The sequence below is a fragment of the Apis laboriosa genome, unplaced genomic scaffold (genome assembly GCF_014066325.1).
Source record: "Apis laboriosa isolate Shangri-la unplaced genomic scaffold, ASM1406632v1 scaffold40_cov151, whole genome shotgun sequence".
Taxonomy (NCBI): domain Eukaryota; kingdom Metazoa; phylum Arthropoda; class Insecta; order Hymenoptera; family Apidae; genus Apis; species Apis laboriosa.
Window position 1 is genome coordinate 2,681,761 of NW_025223180.1, and position 19,774 is coordinate 2,701,534.

The following is a 19,774-nucleotide window of genomic DNA, read 5'->3' on the forward strand; positions in this document are numbered from 1 at the left end:
GCTTATTTGCTTAGCAGCAAATAGTGACTAATCAGTCTAGACTATAGGCAGGTATAAAAGATTATTAGTCGGCGTCTTTTAGAGAATAAAAATATAACAGTTTTGATTAAAATTTAAATTGATAAAATTTCAATGACTTAAAAAAATGCTGCGTCGTATGAAATTAATTTTGTGTTTTTGCATCATTCTGTGTGCGATAGGCAATAAAGCTGACGACAATCAAGTTTCATTAACCAAACTTGGTACAAAAACAGGACCGACTTTAAAATTCTTCTATTGGTAAATTTTATAAATTTAATTGCAAAATTTTATTATTCAATCTTTATTTATTCAATTTTTTAATATATATATATTATTTGTATATTTATAATTTCATCTAATGATATAATTTTTGTCTTTTTATTTTTTAGTTACTCTTGTGGGTATAGAAAAGTTTTTGAAGAATATGTCAATATTCTTAAACAAAAGTATCCAGAATTACAAATTAATGGAGAAAATTATATTCCTTCTCATACTAAGATGCTCATTGCTAAATTATTAGTAATTATAATTTCTTTTTAGAATCTATAACATTATAATTATTAATATAACATGTTTTCTTTTTTTTGTATTTAGAGTTTTGTAAAAATTTCACTGATAGTTTTAATAGTAAGTGGACTTGATTTAGGACAGCCACCAGCATCATTGTGGCAATGGTGTCTAGATAATCGATTCTATTCTTGTATAATGATATTTTTTATTTTTAATGCCATAGAAGGACATTTCATATCATCAGGAGCTTTTGAAATACATTTTAATGGTAAACAATATTTTTGTAATTACAATAAATATATTTATTCAAAATTTTTAAAAGTATATTTATGTCATTATATTTTAGATGTTCCTGTGTGGTCCAAATTGGAAACTGGAAGAATACCACAACCATTTGAACTATTTCAAATAATAGATACTCATTTGAGTATGCAGTATGCAGATGTAGATATAGGATAGATTAATAATTTTAATAAGAGATCAAATGGCATTTATTTGTACCAAATGTTAAATCACTGTGGTTATGGAGCTTTCATTATTGCAACTCTGTAATTGTTAAAAACAATTATTATCATTTCTATGTCTTATATATGTATTTTATTATGAATCTTGCTATCTTCTCAATTCAGTTGAGATAATACATTCAAAACAGAGTTTGCATAAAGAAAGCAGAAATAAAACCTTTTAATATTGCTCAAAACTATTTTTCATTTTCCATCTTGATTTAGGAATTGGGGAAAAGATAATTAGTATCAATTGAAGTTTATAGGTACAGAAATAAGTTTTTAGAATCCATATGATACATTTTAATTAAAATAAATACTTTTATTTGAAAATATAAAAAATTCATAATTATTGTTATTATTTTTATTAAATATATTTCATTTTTGATAATGATTATTGTTTTCAATATTGATTTTAATAAAATTTAACATATAATAAAAAAAATTTTTTATAAATATCAATGTACTATTTTTATAAATAGTATAAATTTTTTATTTATATTATTTCGTAAAACTTATATTCTTGAAAAAAAGTTATGTTTATATTTCTGTCATATTTTAATAATATAAATTTGAAATATATAAAAATATAATTATTATTATTCTGTTAATGAAAACTTTTATATTATATTTAATATATAATATATATATATATATTAAATATTACTTTTTATTATTTTATTCTTTATAATATTAAAAATATTAAATATTATTATATTAAAAATATAAATTTATTTTCTTCGATTTTTTGAAATATATTTTTAACTATCAAATAAAATTTAACTGATTAAAAAAATAAATAATACGATTTTATAATTGTACAATTAATATATAACTATATATATGTACGTACATAAATGTGAAACAAGAAATATATATTGATATGTATATATTTATCATTAAAAAATAAAAAAAATCTATTTTTAATTCTTTAGTTTATATTTATAAAAAATATGTTTTAAATTTTTATAAATTGTTATGTATCTTATATAATTTGAAATAATAATGATTGGCATCTATTTACTGTAAATGTATAATATAAGAGTATTGAACTAATATGATATTTAAATATGTAATTTAAGAATATTGAATTAATATGATATTTAAATATATATTATATTATATTATGTTTAATATTAAAATAAATACATATTATATTATATTTAAATATAAATTTTTAATATTTTTCTCTCTTTCTTACTTTTTCTCTTTCTGTATTGAAAATGCGTCCGTTAAACAACCCTTTTGTTTCATGTATAAATTCGTAATTAAGAAAATGTTAAGAAAATTTAAAATTCGATTATATATAATTATTACTCAATTTTAAAAATATATAAATATGTTATTATATTCAAATTATTCCATTTTTATTTATAGTAAAATTTAAGATAATTTAATGTATAAATATTATTCAAAATATTTAAATATTGCACTTTTTGAAAAAAAAAAAAATAATTTTAGGATCATTAAAAATAATATAATTTTCTTTTTTTATAATAATAATTTATATAATAATTAATTTTACAATTCAATCATATAAATCTCAGACTTATAGATTTTATGAAGGTCCAAGGCTACCAACAAATTCAGTGTGTTTCTTAATCACGAAAGATTTTTTCTAAGGAAGCAAAAGGATCATAGCTAAGTCTGACATACGCATGTTTCATGATAAGAAACGATAGGTGTTTGACCGTCAAGCAAAGAAATTATAATTTAATTGTAGTTAGTGATATCGTTGAAGAATTAGGGGTTATGAAATTAAATCAAATTATAATCTATAACCCGGTTTCTGTAGAGTGATTCAAGTGGAAATTGAAAATCAGGATTATCCGAATTCATTTCTGTACTTTACAATTTTATTCTCTTACTATGCATTCTTTCAATTTAATGAAAGCTATATTTTAACAAATTTTTTATTTTATTATTTTATTTTACGAAGCGAAAGGTCAATTATAAATATTTCGCGCTAACAGCGCATCAAAACGTGAAACAAAAATCGGAGCGGCAGAGTTTAAATGAAAGCTCAAATGCGGCATCTTTTTAGTTCTCGTATTAGAAATCAAAATTTGCTATTATTGAATTATCGAACAATAGAAAAAGATATACTATAAATTTATTTTGTGCCAAAAATTTATTGTTGATTTATTTAGTGAACCAATGTTGTACATTTTCAATGTATTCTGAGTTCTTAAAAAGTATCTCCAGACAAATGTATCAAAAAATAGTCAGTCTGGATGATCATGGATGTTGACTACACAGTAGTCAGTTTAAAACGATCTAATAGTGCACCCATGATCAATAAGATCACTGCAACAATGTCTGTAACATCACCTTCCGCTTCTGCACCAAGGTATCTTTTATAAAATTTGAAATCAATATAATCTAAATATTAAATTTAATTATAGTTAATTAATCAAAATTATATTATATAATTTGAAAAAAAATAATTTAATTATTTTTTCAGGAATGTTCCTTCAAATTTTAACATATTTTCAAATTCACCTCGTATACGACGCTTCAGCACTAGTGTAAGAACAAATCTTTCTTTATAAATCTCAATGTCTATTATATATTATTTTAAAATTATAAAAGAATAACTGTTTAAAATTGAATATAAGTAATAATTATATAATAATTAACTTTATTGATAATAAGATAATTATTTCTGATGTCTAATTTAATGATATTCTATATCATTAATTGCATTTTTTTAATTAAGAAATAACTTTTATTTTAGAATTCTGGAACTGTTCCTAGATTAACACCACGTGTAAGTCAATTGAGACAAGAAGAATGTATTGATGTTGCTGGCCGTGAAGCAGCACATGAAAAAGAAATACATAGTGCCATGCAGATCTCTCAATCATGGGAAGATCTTACTATAGAAGCTGAAGGATTGTCTTTTAAAGATTCAGAATCAGCTTCATTGCAATTCAAAATAGAATCACGACCAATTACTAAACGAATTCTTGATCCATTGAGCATCAATTTATCTGTAAGTGGTCCAACTATGTATTCTTCACCATCACCAACAAGAACTGGTTTTGGTCAAAGACAATGCTATTCACCTGGTGTTCATGCAGCTACATGGAAGAATAATTTATCACCTAGTCCCACTAGAAAAGCTTTTGCTACAAGGTATACTTATTTCTTTATATTTAACAAAATCTAGTTTATTAATATGACTTTGTTAATTAATAAGCTTTATATTTAGACGAAGTCTAAGTCCTATTGCAATTCGACCAAGTTGTTTAGCATCAGTTAAGAGAAAATTTGAATTAGATGATTCTGGAATGGATCAATTACAACGTCCTGCAAAACGTATTTCTGGTTTGTTAACTTCTGCTGCATCTAGGTAAATTTGTTATTTAAAATAGAAAATTTTTTTAAATTGATAATACAAATTAGTATTTATTATATTTTATTTTTTAATATAGATTGGATGTGGCAATATCTAGTCTACATCCAGGAACTATTAGTTCAGCTGGAACTCCAGAATCTTGTTCCAGTCTTGATTCTCTTGGTTTTTCTTTCCGACCTGTGCATAGTCCGTCACCCGGTTCAGGTGTTTCTTCAATTGTTAATGATGATCCATCTTCCTCATCATCTTCGTCTTCCTCATCTTCTTCCATTATCTCTTCTTGCACCACTATTTCATCAGAGGGATCAAATATACAAGCCAAAACTTTTAAAGATATACAAGATAAACTGACTTCACAAGAAAATAATGAATAAAAAAGTATCTAAGATAGATTACTCTAAAAGAGGAACATGCATCATTAAAACGATAAACTTATTCTTGTAATACAATAATAGTAAAAAGTAATCATTAGAGCGACTAAATTTACATATTAAATTTATTGATAGATCGTTTTTTCACATTTAATATCTATTTGCATTCGGATCATTTCTATTTATTAATTTTTTTATTGTATAAATTGTTAAAATATGAATTAGTTGCATAAATGATGCTTTCATTTTTGTTAAAGTATTTTTAATATTTATATCGTCAAATTAGGTTGAAATGATAAAATACATATACAGATACATACATATGTGTAATATAAACGCAGTTCTAAGACCAAAGCGAATTATTTAGGAAAATATGCGTGCTTCCTACCTTTAAGACTGAATTCTGCGTTTTCTAAATACATCGAATCCAAAAGCTTTTTTTTGCTTAAAAAGGATACATATATATAATATCAATTATCATTTTTATGACATTTAAGCATACATTATTATAATTGAGACTTTCTTGTCAATGAACAACTTTGTTAATGTATCCTTTATGCGATTCTTTTTTTCAAAATAAGTAGATAAATAAGCATAAGTATAGTGTACATCAATAATTCGTGCATTAATAGTATTATTGATTCTATGAATCTCCAATCCTGTATAGTGTGTAAATAAACTACCCATAGCATGTACTTTTATTCTATGTATACAATATTTCTGAGAATGAGTAATGTACAAGATGAAAAAGTACTTTTTGGGCGAAATAAATATGAAAAATTAAATAAAATACTTTTGTATTTATTTTGAAATATATATACAATGTAATTAACTTAAATATAAAAATATAAAAATAATAAATAAATATAGCCAATATTTTGTTAAAATAAATATAATAATTTATATTTCTTAAAAGATAATAATAAATTTATTATTGCATAGAAAAATTTAAATATCACAAGTTTGCAGTAAAACAAATATAATATTTTTTATTTATTATTTATTATTTTCTTTAGCAAAGTATTAACTAAAACAGAGAATTCTAAATTAAAAAAATATGCGATCAACATTTAGTAAGCAAAAGTTTATTTTAAAATTTAAGAGGGCATAAGTTATAAAAAAAAAAAATATATTTTTTCAAAAATTTATCTAACTATAACTTGTAATTGTAAGTTACAAATTATTTTATTTGCATGTAATATTTATATAATATATAATTTAAATAATATATAAATTAATATCAAATGAATATTTTCATATATCATTTATTATATTTCATATATTTATAAATATTCTCTTTGATTCTATTAATTGATGTTACTATAGCCAATACTATTGATTATGCATCTAATTTATAAAAATGATATATGATATATATTATCATATATATGATATATATGATAAAATAGTAAAAAAAAATTCCTTTTTATAATTTATATTTATAGTTTTTGGATTATGGAACCAAATTGAAATATTTATATTATACATGAAAAAATGAAGCTAAATATTTAAAAAAATTTCTATAATTATTATATATATAATTATATAATTCGATATAATTTTTTTTAATATTATATTCAATATTATTATTATTATATTCAATATTATAATTTATTATTATTTATATTATTAATTTTATTAGCTTATTGCTTTTACTTATATATTAAACTTTTTTATGCAAATTTATATTAAATTTTTTATTTCTAATTTATTTTGCAAGTTAAGCAATCATTTCAATTTTAGCTTAATTTCAGTTCTTTTTATCGTTTTTTTTTGAAAATCTCACAATTTACATTTTTCATTTAATATTGTCTTTAATATGATTAAAGTATAATAAATTTTTTATAGTTTTCAGAATAATAGTTCATTATCACTGAAGTAATCAATTTTTTAAATCTTAAAAATTCAAATACATATATTTTCATTACAAGTTTCATTCAGATACTTATATCTATATTTAATCTATATTTAATTTTATATCTATATTTAAATCTGTGTATACATTTTATAATTTATTTACTACTAATTCTATTAATGTTAAAATGGAACAGATCATAAACAATCATTATATTCATCACTTGCATTAATAGCTTATAACTAACATGTTAAATGTATTTTAATACAATTATAATTAAAAAAATTTCGATATAATTATTTGTGCGTTATTTTAATACTTTTTGAACTTATATTTTTGAACTAATACTTTTAGAACTTTCTGAAAAAATTTATTTGATTTTTGCCTTATATCCTCTTAAAATATTATTTGTCAACATAATAAATTTTTATGAAATATTATAATATAATATAATAATATATATTATATTATTGTATACATAAATAAAAAATAATGATAAAACCAATTGTAATAAACGAATTAATACTATAATATTTTTAATATAAAATTTTTTCATATGAATGATACATATTCATATAAATATTAGTTATAAAAACACTAGTAATAGTCAATGAAGACAAAATTTTGAATATTTTTTATATATAAAATTCTAATAATGAAAATAATATTTTTTCATATTTCTAATTATTGAAAAGATATCAGATTTCAAAAATACGGACATTTACAGATAAATAAAAGCAACAAAACTTCAATATACATAAGAAAAACTAATTACAATTCTTAATTATATTGAACTTATTTAATATAATAACAATTTTTTTTTGTTATTGACTATTTGCTTCAAGATCCATATCTGACCACACAGCTTCAGTTTCACTTTCATCAGGTGCTTCATCATTATCAGTATCTGGCAAACCATCACCAACATCATAGGTTGTATCTGTTTGTTCTTCACCCACAGTCATATAATAAGTTGAATCTAGTTTATTCGAAGAGTTATCTAATCTGTGCATGCCTTCCAATGCTCTCCTATTGCTTGGATCTAGACTAATTTGAGATATTATATCGATTTATATAATTTTCAAAATATGTATTAAATTTTATATTATACATTATTTCTGATAAATTTAAGTAATTATGTATGTATATAAATATACAAAAATGTTATAAAAAATCTTACTTTAAAGCAATTGCATAATGATCCAAAGCTTTTTCTTCATTATGAACTCTTGCCCATAGATCTCCAAGCATCTGATGTAATTTACATGCTGTTTGTATTTCTACTTGTCTTTCAAGTAATGCAATTGCAGCTTCCAAATTCATTTCTTGTTCATATATTTCAGCTAATAAATATACAGCAGGTAAATAAATTTCATCTTGAAGCAATGCTTTTTCCAAAAGATTTTTTGCTTTTCCAACAGAAACTGGATCTTTCATGAGTACAGATGCGTAAAGCTACACAAAGTTATTTTCAATTTGTAATTTATAAATTATCTTTCAAAATTATATATTTAATTATATAGTTTATAAATTTATAAAAATTTAATTTGTATAACTACCGTGAGAACTCTTGCAGTATGCCCAAGTTGTTTACAAGATCCACTGGCAATATTGAGAGCTTCTCGCAATCTATGCATTCCTACAAGACAATCTACCAAACCCTTATGTGGTTCATAACGGTATGGTTTTAATTGGACAGCATGCCTAAAGAAGAACAATGCACCTTGATATTTTTTTTGTTCTATCAGAATGTTTCCTCGAAGAATTGTTGCTTCTATATCATTTGGATTTAAATTTAAAGCTTGTGCTGTCAATGTATTTGCTCTACCAAGCTTTCTAGAAGCATAAAGAGAATATGCCATGGCAACATATATTTCTCCAGTACACTCATTGCTTGCTGTTATTATTGGAATCAGTCTTTCAAGTTCCTTAATACTGTGTGTTTTGTACAATACTGCAGCATAAACATCAACTCTATTAAGAAAAAAAAAAGATTTGAGAAATGTAATAATTAGAAAAAAAATTTTTAGAGCTAATAATTATCTTAATTTTCTAACATTATAAATTACAATGCTATTATATAATGCATTATATATTTTTAAATATTTTACCCTTTCATAACATCTGGTTCTATAATTCTGGCTCTTCGTAAGCATAATAAAGCATTTTTATCATCTCCAGCATAATAATAGCACTCTCCCATTGTTGTTAATAAATTAAAATTATCTCTTAGAAGGTTAACATTATCCAGAGATCTTAATGTTGATACTGCATGTGTATATTCTCTATTATGTATATGTGCATGAGCTTTAATCCATGTATTCAACCAATCTAAATTTGATAGATTGGATGCACAACCTACTATTAATGAATTTACTTCAATCCCTTTTACTCCAAGGGATAAAAGACCTTCTGCAGCTTCTAAAGCTAATGGACATTCTCTTAAAACTTCCTTATAAGTAGTAATTGCAGAACGTTCCATTCCTTGTTCTTGAAACATTTTTGCAAGAGCCATATTTACCTTAAAAATTAAATTTAACAAACAATGTCAATATTTTATTAACATTAAGATTAAAATATATTTTCATAAATTACCTTTGGAGTTCTTTGTTTACCAGGAATACTTTGTAGTACTTGAAGTGCTTCTTGAGAATTTTTTAATTTTATTAAGCATAAATGAATTTGAAATTTTATATCAACATCAGTTGGTAAATCTTTTTGACCTTCTAAAGGTTTTGTAGCACCTTTAGATTTTAATAAACATTTACGAAATTGCAAAGCTTTTTTATAGAGTGCTTCTGCTTTTTTATATTTTCCTAAGTAAAAGTGAGCATCTGCATAATAAACATAAATATGGAATTTGCCATATATTGGCAATAAATCTGAATTATGTTCACTTAATGATAATATTAAATTTGCCTAAAATATAAGATAATTATTTATTAAATTTTATTATTTTTTTCAATTATATGAATCAAATATTAATATAAATTATAAAATATTCATTAATTATTATTTTTACAACTACTACAAGTACTACAATAAAACTCCATCTATATGATCTTAATGAAAAACAAGCAATTTTTAAAAATTCACATAATAATAATTCAACAATTTTCTTTACAATATTTAATTTTTTTTTTAAATTTTAGATATTCAGATATTTAATCAAATAAGTATTTAATATCTAACTCATTTTTCAAATTATGTAATATATTAATGTATCTAATATAATCTAAATTACATATTTACTTTTATAATAAACATTTTTCTAATTAAAATGATAATCATCACTAATTCAAATAAAAAAACTTGACTAAAGTTCATTAATTAGGCATTGATGAAAATTTTGTTCTGATAAATGGAGATCTACTGTATTTAAAAAATTTTTATTCCATTTCAAGAAAAAAAATATTTTAAATCATTTAATTTATTCACTTACAAGTGAAATAACATTTGAATATAAAGATTGTTCATAAAGTAGTTTTATCTGATCATACAAAGTCGACATTTTCTTTAAAATATTCTTTTAAATTACAAGATAGAAGTTTTACCAAAAATTCTTCTTAACCTAGAAAAAATGAAATTGTAAAAATAATATAATCAATAACATTAACTGTAACATCAGTCTAAATATAAAATCAATAAATTATAAAATATATAAAAAAGATCTTGAAAAAAATTTTTACTTACAAATATCCAATTTGTATTGTATTAAATGACATTTAAATATAAAATGTACAAGTACCGCCATTTTAAAATCGAACAAAAACAACGAACTCTGACGTAAAAATTTTAAATATTTATTATATATTTATTATACAATTATTTATACAAAATTTTAAACTATTTATTATACAAATATATTAATTTAATTAACATTGTTATATAGAAAAATTTAATGAATCGCTTGTTTTTCATGTAGTTAATAACATAAATGGAATAGATTATTTTAGTCATAAATTTTTTATATGTAAAAAAAATATAATTATTTTTGCTAAAACTTTATTTCATAATTTTCTAATTAATATTATAAATAATGATTTTATTCGAATAAATTTTATTGTATTACAAATACTAGTTATGCAAATAATGAAAAATTAATATGCAAAAATAAAAAAAAATAATTGGGAACTTTATTTCTAGAAATCCTCTTAAATTTGTTACATTAAAATTTTTTATTGTTATTACATTCATTTATATTAATAATTATTAAATAATAATTCCTTAATAGTAGATTTAGCAACATATTGGCAATTGGATATTACACAATACTATAGATATTGTGTCAAATTCAAAAAATAAAAAATAATTTTAATAAAATTCAAATTTACTTCGAAATTCTTTTTATTCTTCCTTAATATGTATATTTTATATATATATAATTTAATATTAATAATTTAAAATAATTTTTAACTTTTAATATCAAAAATAAAATTTTTATTATTTTTAATTATTAATATAATAATAAAATGAAAAATAAAGATTTGAAATGTAGTACATAAAATCAGCCAAATTTGATTTTATATTTAAATATTTTATACATGTATAGACATAATTTTCTGAACTGAAACATACTTATTATTATACTTATTATATATTTCACACAATCCTTTTAATACTATTACTTATTATGAGCTTATAAACTAAAATCACGTTCATCCTTAAAATATAATGAAAGTTCATAAAATTCTTAACCAGAAGCATTTAGCATAAAATTTTGTGTATAATCATATTCAATTGTAGGAATTACAGATTGCACAAATTTAAGAAATATTATAAGATACATATGTACTCCAAGTTCACGACCACCTTCCATTACAGTTTCAATAATTTTCTTCATTACTTCAGCATGTCTGCAATTTTATTTCATAAAAGTTTTATATTAAAAATTTTTATATTAAAGAAGTTTTATATTAATATAAAAGAATTTTATATTAATTTATTATTTAATATTATTAATTATAACAAAAATATAAATTTGTTTTAATTAATTTCAGTTAAAATTACCTGCATGGATGAACTGAAGCCATTAATGGTCCAGGTATATGAGGATGTATCTCCATTGTAACAGTCTTTTTAGCATGATCCTGACTAACATCCTCATACATCTCTTCTACTGTCAAAGGCTTACGATTCTTATAAAAAAATTATAAGTTAAAATTTTCTTTCATATTTTATAAATAATATTTTTAATAAACTCATTATTGTTAGTAGATGTTAGTAGAAATAATAGAGTTGTTAGTAGTTGTTAGTTGATGTTAGTAGAAATAATAGAATACAAAAATAATAGAAAAAATAGAATACAAACCTCATCATATCCTGAAAGCCATAATCGAGGTGTCTGATAATATTTATCATATGTAATATATAAATCGTATGTACGTGTGTGAATAATTTCTCCTTCAGAAAATGATTCCCATTTATCTTTGATTGGTTTTTTTGTAATTTTTGCTGCATACTATTTAATTTAAAATTTTAAGTTTATATATAAAATTAAAATATTTTTAAAATTTAATATCAAAATCAAAATAATTAATGCAACTATATTGATATTGAATAATTATATTCATTATAATTATTATATAATATATTATAAATATATTCAATAGAAACTAAAATACCTTATCTTCTTCATCTAGCATTCCACTGACTTCAAAAGCTTCCATATCTGCAGCATCTTCATCATCATCATCATCATCATTATCATCATCATCATCATTTTCCTCTCCATTATTTTCCTCTGTACCAATTGATTGAGAAAGTTGTGTTTCGTCTAATGTCATTTCAGTTACTCTTTCTTCAATTCCACTAAGACTCGTGTCATAATGATGTGTATCAACCCAACCACCTTCTGGATCATCTGCTTCTATAATGCATTCTTGTTCTTTGCTGTATTCAATCTAAAATTCAATCTGACATTAGAAATTGATATTATTATATAATATTATAATTATTAATCTTATAATAAATTATTTGAATATTTATTATATATATTTTTTAGATATATATAATATCTTAAAATCAAGTCAAATATTAACATTTTTAGATTTTAATTTTAACATTTTGTTGTACAAAGTAAATATTTATAATTGTTATACTTTTTTTTAAATATTATATATTACATATTAAATAATATTTAAAATTAAAATTATAAGAAAATTTGATAAAAAAAATTTTGTTTATATTTTTAGAATAAAAAATTTTAATTACATAATAATTTATTGAAAGTAACAATACCTGTTTGCATCTGCGAGTACAAGGAACATTACGTGTTAACAAAAATTGTTTTTTTTTGGGAAGATATGATTTCACTCTATCTTCATCACCAGTAGCCCATTGCCATGTTGGACAATGATGTACTAAATGATCACCTGCTGCCACAAACTCCTCTGGTGTTAATACTCCAGTTTCCCGAAATTTACTTTCCTTTAATATTACAAACAATTTGATATGAAAAAAATTTTAATTAAAAATATACATAATATAAAGATTAAATTTATTTTATAAATAATATTTAACAACAATTTTAATTTTAAAAAATAATGTAACAATATATATAACAAAAAAAAATAAAAAGATTTATATTTAAATAGAAAATTATTTAAAAAAAGTTGGAAAAAAATTGAATTTATACATTAACTTTTAAAAAATATAATAAACAGAAAAAATATGGAAATATTTATTAAAATTTATATACGGAATTATCCTGAGAATACTACAGAATAAAGGCCTATATACAACAAGGAAGGACATTTTTTAAAAATCAATTTTATTTTGATTTATCAATTTTTTTATTACATAGAGAATTAAATTATGAAATATAATTGTATAATTATGATAACAATATCACAAATAATCATTAATTTTATATTATTTTTATATATATTTTTATATATGACAATTGCATAATTATAAAAAAAATATATTGAATAATTGAAATTATTATTTTCAAGTTTGATTATAAAAATCATATAACATACATAAATTTATTACAATATCATAACATAATATAAACAAATGATAAATAGTATATGATGGCGGCATGTTCATTATAAAATTATATAAAATTATATATGATTTATAATATATTTTATTTGCTTATTACTTTTTCAAATATTTATTTTAAAAATATCAGATTTGTATGGTCAAGCATACCTTTAATACAGGGGTTAAGTATTCGGCAACACCAAGCGCAGTACCTTTTACAGAATTAATAACACTCTGCATCGCTTTTTTGCAGAACAGAAAATTTAAATTTATTAAAAGTGAAAAAGATCAGAGAAAATAATTGTTTACAGCAAACATTCATATGATATCAACAGTTTCCAACGTATTATCGATTTGGGCGAATATAGAGGAGTCATATATGTGATACCAAAAAAACTCCCCTTTCCATTAAATTCCCCTACCATCTTTTACTATTTCCCCACTTTTTGAAATATTTAATGAGCATGCGTATAAAAATTGACAATAATTTGCTAAAATCGTACTAAATCTGTAATGAACATATAAATAATTCTATAAGCATGTACAAAAAAAATATTTTAAATTTATTTGTATAAATTTATTAATATATATTATTATATAATATAATACTAAATATATTTTTGATAAAACTTAAAATTCTTGTAATTTGTATAATCTTTATTAACTTAAGTTAAATTTCAATAATTCGTTAATTCTAAAAATACTTTTTAGTTTATATTAAAAAAGATAATAAATTTTGTTATATAATTTAGAAATTATATTATTTTTTAAAAAATATATCTATGAAGAAAACAATATAAAAGAATATTTTCTTTAAATTGTTTTACAAATATTATTATCTCCATAGAAACCTGAATATGAATCAATTCAAACATTCCTTTTAAGAAACAAACAAGGCTAATGACCCATGCAATACACAACATTAAACCTTTAAAGTGCAAACAAGAGACGATTATTTTACAACTAGTGATCTACAATAAAAAAGTTAAAAAAATAAAATTTAAATAACTTAGATTTTTTTTAAAAATATCAATATTTTTATTTTAAATATTATAATAAAGAATAATAAAGAAATAGAAACAATTAAAATATATAGAAAAATCTATTGAATATTAGTTTCTATATTATAATTATATATTATAATTATTTATATAATTTTTGTTTAATTTCATATGTAGATTGTTGATTATATATATAATAATAAAAATAAAACATTAAATACAAATTTAAATGATATTACAAAAACATTAGAAGATATGGAGAGTTTAGATATGGAATTATTTAATGATTCATTTAAAAAATTAAAATCTACAAATGCTCTTAAAGATTCTAATATACAATCTGATGGAGAAATAAAAAAAAAAGTTATATTTAAAGGTGCTTTACACACTTAAAATATAAACAACATAAACTGGTGATTTATTTTTAATAATAATTTGTTATTAAAGAATTTAAAAAATATTTTTGGATTTAAAATTTTTTGTATTTATTTTTTTATAATTTTATAAAAAATATATTTCTATATAGATACAATATTTATTAATTAAATTTTTATTTATATTATAATAATTAAATAATTATAATAATAAATTAAATAATTACATTTTAATCAATTATTTAAATTATTATTTTTTAAATTATAATTTTTATAATTATTTGAGAATTTTCTTAATATATAGATTCTAATGAAGATGATTTATTAACTGGATTATTATCTGATGAAGAAATTTCTGCAAAAGAAAGTAAGAGTTTATTTGCATCTAGTAGCAAAAGCAGTTTGATGGAAGATATTTTCAAAATCAAAAATCCAATTACATCTACAACGAGTATTAAATCAAATAATGGATTAGAATTGCATTTAGAGCAAGAAGAAACTAATCAATTATTTTCACAGAAATTAAATGGTTATTCACCTTCTAAAAGTAATTTTATTATATCACAAAATGAATTTAAAGAAAAAAATATACAGAAATTGAAAACTATATCTAAAAATGAAGATATTTTAATGAATTTAAATGATAAATGTGATATAATAGATAAAACAAAGAGATCTTTAAGAGAGCATTCATTTGAAAATCAATCTCATTCACCAAATGTTGTGGATTCTATTATTCCTAAAAATAATAAAAAAACAGAATTAGAACAATCTACAAATATACAAGAATCAAAATTAGATGCTATTGATTTATCAACTAAATTCTTTGCAAAAGAATCTCGTAGAGGTAGAAGAAATACAAAAATTATAAATGATCCTCTTGGTTTGTTATCTGTTGATTTATTATCAAATCAAAATCTTGAATTGGTAATTATATTTCATTTATAATATAAATAATTAAATATAGTATCAGGAAATTAAAACTTAAATATTTTATATTTGTAAAAGTTAATATAAAATATAATTTAGATAATAAGTAAATATTAAAAATAAAAATTAAAATAATGAAATAAAATTATTAATTTATTTATAATAATATTTATTATGTTTATAATTTACATAAGTAAGATTATGTTTATAATTACATATTTATTATGTTTATAATTACATAAGTAACAATAATTAGAAAAAAGGGAATATTTCCAATTTTAAATATATTTTTTTAATTTTTAAGATGACAAATGAGAATGTTTCAACTAAAAATTCTGTTATACAAAATATGAAAACAGAAAAGGATTTACCAGAATGGTTGGGTGGTCCAAAAAAATTAGCAACAAATGAAAAAATAACTAAAATTGATAAAACAGTTACTTCTAAACAAAATATTGAAATTCAAAATACAAACAGTACAGTAAGTTCAAAAAAATCTGGTACAAATGATTTAGAAGGTACATCTATTTTCCCACTCTTATTTGGCACACAATTACATCAAGAAAATGCATTTGTAAATATGCAACAACAAGAACATGAATTAAGAACAGCAACAATATTTTCTCTACAAAATGAACAATTAAATAAAATAACAAATGCACAACATTCTGCATTACATAATCAAGAGAAACAATTTAATGCACTTTTAAAATTACAGTTTGAAAGACAAACTTTATTGGAAAAACAAATAAAAATTCAACAAGAACGAATTAATCAATATATTAATGTAAAATTTTTCAGATATAATATTTACACATTATATTTATACAGAAGTATGTAATAAAAAAATAAATAAAATTTTGTTTATTTTTTAAGGTTTTAATGACACAGTCTGTATCAATACCAAATACTACAATTTATAAATTGGATTTAGATGAAGAAGAAAAGAAATTTATAAATGAAATTAAAGAAATGAAAGATAGAATAAAAAAATTAGAAGAAGAAAAATCAAAATTGGAAAATAAATTATCCTATATAAATGAAAAATATGATAATGAATTATCATTTCAAGCAGAATTTTATGAGTATGTTTTTTACATATTATTATAATATTTTTATTAAACCATTTTTAAATATAAATAATATAATAATATAATAATGTAATAATAAAAATAATTTAATTTTTAGAAGACAAATTTCATTTTTAAGAGAAGTAATAACAAAATCAGAAGGAAGAATTAAAAGAGAAATAGAATATTTAGAAACAGATTACATAACAAAATTCGAAAAATTAAAAAATGAAAAATTACAAATAGAAAACGAATATAAAGAAAAAATTCACAATTTAAAGGTTAAATATTTTGCGTTATGTACATATATTTTGTAATAATATATATGTAAATTATTATTATAATATATTTATTTTTATTTGTAATATAAAATTATTTGTAAGATAAAAATGTAGATATATAAAAAATATACATAATAATAATTTTATTTTAATTTTTTGAATATTAGTTTTATTATTAGTTATTAGTTTTATTATTTTAAATAATAAATTTTTTATTTTATGATTTTATTAATAATGTTTTTTAGTAATATTTTAAAATGCTTTGCTATTTATTCTATAAAATTTAATCTATAATTAATAATTATAAATACATTTATATTTTTAACATATAAATCTTTTAAATAAAAAAGATTTTATAATTGCAATATATTTCAATTAGAATGAACATGCTCAAAATATAGAAGATCTTTGTAAATTACATTCTGAAAACATAAAACTTTTACAAAAACAATATAATAATGTAATAGAAAACATATCTAAAGCTAAGCAAATAGAAGATCAAATGATACAAATTATGACAACTCGAACAACTGATATAGAAAATATATTACAAAAGGCTAATGTTATTATTGAAGATATAATAGAGAATAAAAAAAAATTGGAAATTAAACATAAAGAAATAATGGAATCTCATGAAAATACTTTGAAATTACAGGAAGATGATATAAAAGGTATATTTAAGTAATAATATATTCCACAAATATATTTAATGTATTTTATTTTTTATATTTTTCTTAAATATAATAATTACTATTCATATATTAAATATATTATATGAATTCACATTTATATATGTATATTATATATATAAAATTATATAATTTATTATATAATATTATTATATGGATTAATAATGGATAAAAAATATTACAATTATGCAAAAAGAAAATAAATAATTTTTTAATTATTTTATAAATATCTATATTTTATACACTCTATAAATTATAAATTAAAAAATTATTTTTATTGAATAATATTTATAGCTCAGAGACTTGAATTAAAGCATCAAAATAATGTCCTAGAAGAACATCGTAATAAATTTATAGAAACAACGGAGAAACTTGACATTCGTCTTACAAGTATTATAACTGAACTTCAAAAGCAAAGTACATTATGCAATCAGGCAGAAGAAACACTTGAGAAAAAAGCAACAAATCTCTTAAGAGAAAGAGAATTATTTGAAGAAAAAATGAAATGGGAACGTGATTATATGGAGGTATTAAATATTAATTAAATTATATTTTTGAATTAGAATTAAAATTGTTGTTATATAATTTGAAATTATATATATATAGAAATACTAAATAATAAATATTTATATTTATATTTAATTAGACATTGAAGGAATCTTGGATGAAAGAACAAGAGAGACAATTAAAATTACTTGCAGAAGAAAAAGAAATAATAACAATTGAAAAAGCAGAATTACAAATTTCAAGTAAATTACAAAACAATAATGAAATTGATAAAATAGAGGTATAAACAATTATATATACAGAATTATATACAAATATTATAAAAAGAAATGATACATAATTATTTAGAAAATATAAAAACTTATATTTTAATCATTATATAGTTGGAGACTGCTGTTAAAACTGCACAAGAAGCAACTATATCTGCTAATCGAAATAAATTAAAATGGCAAGAAAAAATTAATGAACTTGATATTCATAAGCAAATTCTACAAGATAAGGAGAATTTACTTATTTTACGTGCTAAAGAACTTGAATATCTTACACAAGTAATATTTTAAAATAATTATTATATTATTAATTCTTTCAATTTCTAAATCAATTATTATTTAAATATTTTATAGTCTGCATTAATTAAAAAAGAAGAAGGAATGAAAGCTTTAAAAAATGCAAAACACTTAGAAAATCAAAATAAACAAAAATTTAATCAATTACAATTACAAATTCAAGCATTAATGGAAAAAGAAAAAAAAATTGCAACTGAAAAATACAATGTTACAAAGTAAATATTATAATATAATTATTATTTATACACACACACACACGCGCACACATATTAATAATAATAAGTTTTTTCAAAAATATACAATACTTTGTTTTTCTTTAAATTTTTTATTATTATTATACATATCTATTTTAAAGGGATAGAATTAAAAAAGTTTCTTCAATTTATGAAACTGAAAAACCAGAAAGAGATCTAAATGTTTCACATAATTTTCAAAATGATATATCATTTTCTGAAATACAATCAAAATCTGAAATCACTACAGAATTAATGGTAAGAAAATAATTTATTTACAAAAATACTTTTACATATATAATATTATTTATTTAAAAAACTTTTTTGTTGCAGAATATTATAGATCCAAACTTAATTATGTTAAAATTAAATCTCAATGATGAGTTTAATACTATTGATAAATATATAAACTTCTAAATAGACATTTAAAAGGTATTTTAAATAATGAAAATAATTTTGAAAATAATTCACAAAAGATTTTAATGTTTGCTGAAAATATTTCTTAAATCTAG

General features: G+C 20.3%; 5 protein-coding genes across 5 annotated transcripts; 3 read left to right on the plus strand and 2 right to left on the minus strand.

Annotated features, from left to right (window-relative positions):
* The first annotated feature begins 43 nt into the window (after positions 1–43).
* Positions 44–1,231, plus strand: LOC122715867 (thioredoxin reductase-like selenoprotein T homolog CG3887). The gene is made up of 4 exons (XM_043938404.1): positions 44–279; positions 411–540; positions 616–799; positions 878–1,231. The coding sequence occupies exons 1-4, from the start codon at positions 146–148 to the stop codon at positions 988–990; spliced, it is 561 nt and encodes a 186-aa protein (XP_043794339.1). The 5' UTR covers positions 44–145; the 3' UTR covers positions 991–1,231.
* Positions 1,232–2,674: 1,443 nt separating this feature from the next.
* Positions 2,675–4,967, plus strand: LOC122715963 (P2R1A-PPP2R2A-interacting phosphatase regulator 1). Its single transcript, XM_043938581.1, has 5 exons — positions 2,675–3,384; positions 3,499–3,562; positions 3,772–4,172; positions 4,249–4,389; positions 4,472–4,967. The coding sequence occupies exons 1-5, from the start codon at positions 3,269–3,271 to the stop codon at positions 4,767–4,769; spliced, it is 1,020 nt and encodes a 339-aa protein (XP_043794516.1). The 5' UTR covers positions 2,675–3,268; the 3' UTR covers positions 4,770–4,967.
* A 2,386-nt stretch (positions 4,968–7,353) lies between these two features.
* LOC122715962 (anaphase-promoting complex subunit 7) lies at positions 7,354–10,374 on the minus strand. The gene is made up of 7 exons (XM_043938580.1): positions 10,315–10,374; positions 10,064–10,192; positions 9,217–9,540; positions 8,733–9,142; positions 8,181–8,595; positions 7,802–8,076; positions 7,354–7,668 (listed from the first exon to the last, which is right to left on the minus strand). The coding sequence occupies exons 2-7, from the start codon at positions 10,130–10,132 to the stop codon at positions 7,446–7,448; spliced, it is 1,716 nt and encodes a 571-aa protein (XP_043794515.1). The 5' UTR covers positions 10,133–10,192; positions 10,315–10,374; the 3' UTR covers positions 7,354–7,445.
* A 751-nt stretch (positions 10,375–11,125) lies between these two features.
* On the minus strand, positions 11,126–14,053 carry LOC122715964 (ubiquitin-like-conjugating enzyme ATG3). Its single transcript, XM_043938582.1, has 6 exons — positions 13,780–14,053; positions 12,862–13,050; positions 12,246–12,524; positions 11,933–12,082; positions 11,632–11,759; positions 11,126–11,477 (listed from the first exon to the last, which is right to left on the minus strand). Exons 1-6 carry the CDS (start codon positions 13,849–13,851, stop codon positions 11,315–11,317), a joined length of 981 nt encoding a protein of 326 aa, XP_043794517.1. The 5' UTR covers positions 13,852–14,053; the 3' UTR covers positions 11,126–11,314.
* A 22-nt stretch (positions 14,054–14,075) lies between these two features.
* On the plus strand, positions 14,076–19,701 carry LOC122715932 (centrosomal protein of 112 kDa-like). Its single transcript, XM_043938530.1, has 13 exons — positions 14,076–14,079; positions 14,809–14,988; positions 15,291–15,913; positions 16,221–16,703; positions 16,793–17,001; positions 17,105–17,267; positions 17,647–17,938; positions 18,251–18,483; positions 18,603–18,743; positions 18,847–19,011; positions 19,087–19,244; positions 19,385–19,520; positions 19,596–19,701. Exons 1-13 carry the CDS (start codon positions 14,076–14,078, stop codon positions 19,677–19,679), a joined length of 2,871 nt encoding a protein of 956 aa, XP_043794465.1. The 3' UTR covers positions 19,680–19,701.
* Positions 19,702–19,774: the final 73 nt, after the last annotated feature.

Bases quoted from the DNA above. Each gene is read 5' to 3' on its own strand.
- LOC122715963 (XM_043938581.1), top strand. From the start codon at position 3,269: ATGATCATGGATGTTGACTACACAGTAGTCAGTTTAAAACGATCTAAT. The intron at 3,385-3,498 runs GTATCTTTTATA...TTATTTTTTCAG, and splicing joins CCTTCCGCTTCTGCACCAAG to GAATGTTCCTTCAAATTTTA. The intron at 3,563-3,771 runs GTAAGAACAAAT...CTTTTATTTTAG, and splicing joins TACGACGCTTCAGCACTAGT to AATTCTGGAACTGTTCCTAG.
- LOC122715867 (XM_043938404.1), top strand. From the start codon at position 146: ATGCTGCGTCGTATGAAATTAATTTTGTGTTTTTGCATCATTCTGTGT. The intron at 541-615 runs GTAATTATAATT...TTTTGTATTTAG, and splicing joins TGCTCATTGCTAAATTATTA to AGTTTTGTAAAAATTTCACT. The intron at 800-877 runs GTAAACAATATT...ATTATATTTTAG, and splicing joins TTTTGAAATACATTTTAATG to ATGTTCCTGTGTGGTCCAAA.
- LOC122715962 (XM_043938580.1), bottom strand. From the start codon at position 10,132: ATGTCGACTTTGTATGATCAGATAAAACTACTTTATGAACAATCTTTA. The intron at 8,596-8,732 runs GTAAAATATTTA...TTTTCTTAATAG, and splicing joins GAACCAGATGTTATGAAAGG to AGTTGATGTTTATGCTGCAG. The intron at 7,669-7,801 runs GTAAGATTTTTT...ATCTCAAATTAG, and splicing joins CATTATGCAATTGCTTTAAA to TCTAGATCCAAGCAATAGGA.
- LOC122715964 (XM_043938582.1), bottom strand. From the start codon at position 13,851: ATGCAGAGTGTTATTAATTCTGTAAAAGGTACTGCGCTTGGTGTTGCC. The intron at 12,525-12,861 runs GTATTGTTACTT...ATTGAATTTTAG, and splicing joins GTACTCGCAGATGCAAACAG to ATTGAATACAGCAAAGAACA. The intron at 12,083-12,245 runs GTATTTTAGTTT...TAAATTAAATAG, and splicing joins TGCTAGATGAAGAAGATAAG to TATGCAGCAAAAATTACAAA.
- LOC122715932 (XM_043938530.1), top strand. The intron at 17,002-17,104 runs GTATGTTTTTTA...TTTAATTTTTAG, and splicing joins TTTCAAGCAGAATTTTATGA to AAGACAAATTTCATTTTTAA. The intron at 19,245-19,384 runs GTAAATATTATA...TCTATTTTAAAG, and splicing joins GAAAAATACAATGTTACAAA to GGATAGAATTAAAAAAGTTT.